The following is a 6273-nucleotide window of genomic DNA, read 5'->3' as shown; positions in this document are numbered from 1 at the left end:
TGGCTGAGAAATCACGCAGCTCTCTGCAGTGCCGAGCTGCCGCGTTTCTGAAACCCACTGCAGATTTTAATAGCTGTCACGCATCCTAAAAATTCATTTGCACCTCTTTTCGTTACAGCAGTGTGGTCTTTCTCTGGAGACCTGGTAGATAACAGGACCAAACGCTCCTCCTCAGGCCAGTCTCAGCTGCTCGGTCCCTGTCCTGGCTAACATACCTCCTTAGCGGTGCGCCCTTCCCCGGGCGGGGATGACTCCCGAGATGCCGAGCCCGCCCCTCCGGCCCTGCCCGGGGGGAGGCAGAGAGGGAGGGGAGGCTGGGCGAGCGGCAGCCCGGAGCCCCGCGCAGCGGCAGCGGGAGCAGCAGCAGCCCGCACACGGCCGGCGGCGGGGGCAGGTGCGGGAGCTTCCGCGTCGCGCTGCGAGGAGGAGGAGGAGAAGAAGAAGAAGAAGAAAAAGAAGGAGGAGGAGAAGGAGGCGGCGGGCGGGCGGCCCCGAGCCTGGCCGTCGTGCCCGTGGGCGTGCTCCCCGGCGGGGAGGGCCGCCCGCAGTCCACACCCCCCCGCCGCCGCTAACTTTGCCTCTTGGCGAAGAGCCGCCCTCCGGCAGCCAGAGGGTCGGCGGAGCGCCGGCGGTCCGCAGCCGCCCCCCGCGATGAAGGGCCGCCGGCGGTGGCGGTGGCGGGGGGAGCACCGCCGGTTCGCCGCCGTGCTGGTGCTGTACACGCTGCTGCTGCTCCTGCTGGTGCCCTACGCGCTGGACTACGGGGCCAGGCGGGGGCGAGCGGACGAGGAGCCGCTGCTGCGGCGCTGCCCCAGCCTGGAGGAGGCGCTGAGCGAGTGGGGCTGGGAGCAGCGGCAGACGCCGCTGGACGAGGAGGAGGAGGAGGACGAGGAGGGCGGTGGCGGCGGCACGGCCGGGGCGGCGGGGAACGGCAGCGCGGCGGGGAAGCGGCACATCTACCTGCACGCCACCTGGCGCACGGGCTCCTCCTTCCTGGGGGAGCTCTTCAACCAGCACCCCGACGTCTTCTACCTCTACGAGCCCATGTGGCACCTGTGGCAGGCCCTCTACCCGGGGGACGCGCTGAGCCTGCAGGGCGCCCTCCGCGACATGCTGCGCGCCCTCTTCCGATGCGACTTCTCCGTCCTCCGCTTCTACGCCGCCCCGCCCGGCCCCCGCGACCCGCTGGCCCCCGCCCCGCCCGCCGCCGCCAACCTCACCACGGCCGGCATCTTCGGCTGGCGGACCAACAAGGTGATCTGCTCGCCGCCGCTCTGCCCCGCCGCCCCGCGGCCCCGCCGGGAGATCGGCCTCGTCGACGGCGCCGCCTGCGAGGAGACGTGCCCGCCGCGGGCGCTGCGGGAGCTGGAGGCCGAGTGCCGCAAGTACCCGGTGGTGGTCATCAAGGACGTGCGGCTGCTGGAGCTGGGCGCCCTGCTGCCGCTGCTGCGGGAGCCCGGCCTCAACCTGCGGGTGGTGCAGCTCTTCCGCGACCCCCGCGCCGTCCACAACTCCCGCCTGAAGGCCCGGCAGGCGCTGCTGCGGGAGAGCATCCAGGTGCTGCGCAGCCGCCACCGCGCCGAGCCGCGGGGGCCGGGGCCCCGCCACCAGCAACCCCAGCAGCTCCTGCTGCCGCCCGGCCTGCTGGGCGGCGGGCGGGCGCCGCAGCCCCAGCACCGCGCCGAGTTCTTCCTCGGCGGCGCCCTGGAGGTGATCTGCCAGGCCTGGCTGCGCGACCTCCTCCTGGCCCGCCGCGCCCCGGCCTGGCTCCGCCGCCGCTACACGCAGCTGCGCTACGAGGACTTGGTGCAGGAGCCCCGCGCCCAGCTGCGCCGCCTCCTGCGCTTCGCCGGGCTGCCGGTGCCGCCCGCGCTGGAGACCTTCGTGCTCAACATGACCCGCGGCGCCGCCTACTCTTCCGACCGGCCCTTCCTCATCTCCGCCCGCGACGCGCGGGAGGCCATCCACGCCTGGCGGGAGCGCCTCAGCCGCCAGCAGGTGCGGCAGGTGGAGGACGCCTGCGGCGAGGCCATGAGCCTCCTCGCCTACCCGCTCAGTCCCGGCGACGCCCGGTAGCCCCCCTGCCCCGCGGGCGGCGGGGACAGCCCGCCGCCGGGTGAGGGCTGGACCGACGGAGCCGGGAGGGGAGTGCGCCGGGGTCCCGGCCCTGCCATGGTGGCCCGTCCTGGCGGGAGGACGGGCGCCGTCGGGCAGAGCCGAGCGCGGGGAGTCACGGCTGGCATGGCGTGGCGGCGGCCGGCCGCTCGCCTCTGGGGCCGGGCGCTCCCGCGGAGGGGCAGCCCTGGCAGAAGCAAACCCGTCTTGCCTCAGGGACGGGCAGCGCTGCAGGGTCCAGACGCCCCTTCCCACCCTCGGCTTCGGTGGGGCGGTGTTTCCTCTGGGGACCGCGGCCACCCCGCGCCGGGGTGCGTGGAGAGGGCACCCGGGGTGTTCTATTTCACAGAATCACACAGAATCACAGAATTTAAATAAGGGTTTGGTAAGAGGTGTCCTCTGGGCACGGCGTCGATCTCGGAGTCCTTTGAACGTGAAACCACGACCACGTGCCACGCACGGGTGTTCTTAAAAAAACTGCATCAAAACTTAAAAATCCCCCAAACGAAAGCTCTTGGAAAGGAACCAGAGGGCTGGAAAGGCGTCGCTGTGCGAGCATCGCCTTCCCCGAGCGCTGAAGCATGCTCGGCTCTGTCGTTATCGCGACTGAAACACCTACAAGGGGCTTCTGTGAAGTTCGCCGCAGAGGTCAGTGGTGGCCTGGACGGGCAGGAGAGTGTCTGCTGCAGGGGGACACTTGGCTGTCCTGCTGCCGGCCGGGTGGCTCTGCGGGGATGGGCTCTGCCCATACAGGTGGCTGATGCGCCAGGAAGGGGGGCACTGGCCGAGGGAAGGGTAACCATGTCCAACTCCATCCATCGTTCGGAGCAGCAGGGTAAGCGGTGGTGCGGCGGGCATAAGCATTCGCCTGCTTACACGTTTCAAAGGTGTTTGTGGCAGAAGTCTTTGCTTTTCTAAAGAAATCTGTAATTCTTTTTAAAGTAGGATTTTTTTTTAATATATTGATATAGTTAGGTGGTGATACGTGAGATACAGGTGACTAACATGTTTCTTGGGGACACGCGTAGGGGTGACTGTAACTGGAAGGCAAACACTCGGTATTTCCATTTTGTTCTCTCAGCCAGATGAGGGAATCACTTTTCTTCCCTGGCTTCCGGGCTGACACATTGTGCTGTGCACAGGGTCCTCCTGGTCACATCCCTTCCCAACAATAACATCCTCTCAGCTGGCAACTCCTGGACAAAAGCAAATGTTTCCTAACGAGGCTGAGACAAACTAATTGTGAAGTTCCCAAATAAAAGCTTGTATTTAAAAAAAAAAAAAAAAGAAAACCTTAAGTTTCATTTTGGATATTAAAATGACATTTTCATGTAGACGTCCTGCAACTTGTATGAGAAGGGTGTGCATGTGTGTGTGTATGTGTGAGTACCTTTTTTTCTTCATTTCTTAATTTGGGGATAAAAGGTTCAATTGTAATTTAGGGACGCAGTATTGTAACTTCTTAGAGACTGCTTTGGAGTCCATTACCGTCTGGCAGTGTTTAAGCGGCCACACACGAGTACACGGGGTTATAGGGATGCTTACACGCAGTCCTGAAATACAAACTGATGAGAACATGAACTTCAAATCAAGGATAATCCAGGATCAGGAAGAAAGCTATATTTATATAAAGTGCTGGAAATAAAGGCAGCTCAAAGACGTCACGTTATCTTGGAGGAAACATGTAAATTGCATTGTAGGTTTTCGTGCTCTGAATATTGTGCTGTAAAACGTGTCAGTGAGTTAGGATGAACCTTCATTTATTTTAGCTCTTTTCCTTCCTTGACCCTCCCGCCTAAGAGTACGTTGGCAGAAGGAGCAGGTTTCTTTCATTATCTGACAGGAAAATTTAGTCATAAAAATGTTTTCGAATAAATCTATCCATTTCATGGTAGCGTGCTTCGTACAATTCTGCATCCTTTGGTTTCTGCTTGAAGTGAAAATTACAAGGGCTCATTCTGTGCTGAAACACCCTGTCGTATTATCTAAGGGACGTGTCTGTGTTCTCTCACAGGCACTGTAAGAGCAAAATTTGTCTCTGGGTGTTCTAGTGGTATTTAATAATACCTGTAATAATGCCTTGATAACCCATGTCGGGTAACCTAATTTGGAAAGCTTTTCTGGGAATACACCCAGCCTGGCTTGTACTGACAGGTTTGGGAAGAAAATTAAGATTTTCTTGCATGCCAAAAGATTGTATGGTACTTATTTTCTTATGTTGGGAGATTAAAATCCAGTATATGTTGTTGCTTTGTTTTCAGCAAGTTGCAGTCACAGATTTGTACAGTGCAACTGTTAAGTATTCGCTTCACCTCAACAGGGAGTCTCATCTTGCTGTTTCAGGTGGTAAACATCTTTCATAAGAAGTTTTTAGAAATCCACGCTTAGTTTCACTTACACCGGTTCATCATGATGAAGAAAGAAGTGTTGCCATCTAGCTTAACTTGATACTTGTAGCTGGGAAGAAATCCACTAATTGCAAATTATTTAGTATTTTCTGAAGCAGTTTCCATGTTTGACGTAGGTGCGTTTTCTCTATCAAGACATTTCTCTCAACAGAAGTTGTTCGCTAACATAATTGCTCTTTATTAGTGATTAATCCAATTTTTTTCTCACCTCAAGCTCTTCTGGTAGGTTTTTTTCTATGCTGTGAACAGGGCTCTGTTTGGCAAAGTGTACAAAATACAGCAAGTGCAATTCACAGTTTGCATTCAGGGCGCCTGAGTTCATTAGAAGACTCCTCAAAACAATCCACAGGGAATATCCAAAGCTGAAAAAGGAGTGAGTAGCCCAGGGTGGGATATTAGAGCAGGATGTGCAAGAGCATCTAAGACTGGATGACAGTTGCTTAATGACGAATGTTGCGGCGTGTGTGCTTCAGTCATTAGAAGGCTTTCTAAAATTCCCCCGCCTAAGGAGGACAACTAAGGCTCACCAACAAATGCATCCCATTTTTCTCTTCAAGGTGTCTTGATGGTGTCGGAAAGCATCGTTCAGGATGCTGACAGCATGTCCTTGTTGGCCTTGTAACCCATACCTTGAAGGAAAAAAAAAACCAAGTACTGCCAAATGTCAGTGTTGGTACTTTCCTGAAATGATGGACACAGGTCTGATTGGGATGCCCAGCGTGGGGTTTCAGTGGCAGAGGTCTTTGGAAGTGAGCAGAACCCTCTGAAAGCAGGACACCTGTGGTTAAACTGCATTGAGAGAGCAGCTGGACATTTATGGCTCGGTCACCAGCTTTTTTACTGTTGCTGGGCTCCACTGAGATTTTGAAGTAAAGTCCCAGTTCTACTGAATGATGTAGAAAACCGAACCATAACTGCATCTTTTAGAGCAGAGGATGGCATGATAAGCAGGGGAACAATAAACACATTTTGTAGCCAAGCTGAACTTGGCAGGCTTAGAATCGGAGAGCAGGACTGAGCCACAGAGTTTTAGTAGTTCAGGCTGAGATTTGGGAAAAATACCTACTTGTGCTACATTACATATAATGAATTAACAACTTTAGTATATTAAAAAGTCATAAGGGGAAATGGGAACAAAACTGACAAATGCTCACAAGACTTATTTCTATCATCTGTTTTTACTTAACTTTTGGTCATCATGTGTTTGCCTTAAGGGAGGTAGAAACCTGAGTAGTGTAATTGTACTTTAAAAGGCTGTGGTATTTCCATGCCGGAATTGTTAATTGCTCTCTTACAACATTATATCTGTATTTAAATTGTTGTTTTTTTGGGGAGACAACTGTTGTGACATACTTGTGAGAAATGCTTAAAGTCCAGGGCCAAGAAATACTTATCCCCTGCGTTACTTGCACTCCCTAGAACGTTACTGGTGGAGTCCTTGTAGATACCCATGGTATGTATTCGCATACTTCAGATGCAATAGAAATAGTTTAGTAGCTCTCCCAGTTGCAGTATCCTCTGAGAAGTGTTAAATGGTTGTGAAGTTACTTGTTTAACAACTTCAGTATTGCCCGGGTCATTTTACTTCCCCCCTGTGTCATCAGTCTGTGCATCAAGAAAAGTTCTGAGTTTCGACATTTAGTTCTCAGCATCTCCACTTTCAGCAAGCCCAATGATAAAAAAACAGTGCAGAATTTCTGCGTTTATTATGGTAATGCAATTAAACAACATTTCAGTGAAGAACTGAGCT

The 6273-nt window shown here is 54.9% G+C and overlaps 1 protein-coding gene across 1 annotated transcript; it reads left to right on the top strand.

The window, feature by feature from the left end:
* Positions 1-613: 613 nt before the first annotated feature.
* Positions 614-2227, top strand: CHST7 (carbohydrate sulfotransferase 7). The gene has a single exon (XM_068425518.1). The coding sequence runs from the start codon at positions 652-654 to the stop codon at positions 2074-2076; it is 1425 nt and encodes a 474-aa protein (XP_068281619.1). The 5' UTR covers positions 614-651; the 3' UTR covers positions 2077-2227.
* The last annotated feature ends 4046 nt before the right edge of the window (positions 2228-6273 follow it).

Source organism: Nyctibius grandis, chromosome 2 (genome assembly GCF_013368605.1).
Source record: "Nyctibius grandis isolate bNycGra1 chromosome 2, bNycGra1.pri, whole genome shotgun sequence".
In the NCBI taxonomy this organism is placed as follows: domain Eukaryota; kingdom Metazoa; phylum Chordata; class Aves; order Nyctibiiformes; family Nyctibiidae; genus Nyctibius; species Nyctibius grandis.
Note: the sequence above shows the minus strand (reverse complement) of the source record. Positions and strands in the feature narration are given on the sequence as shown.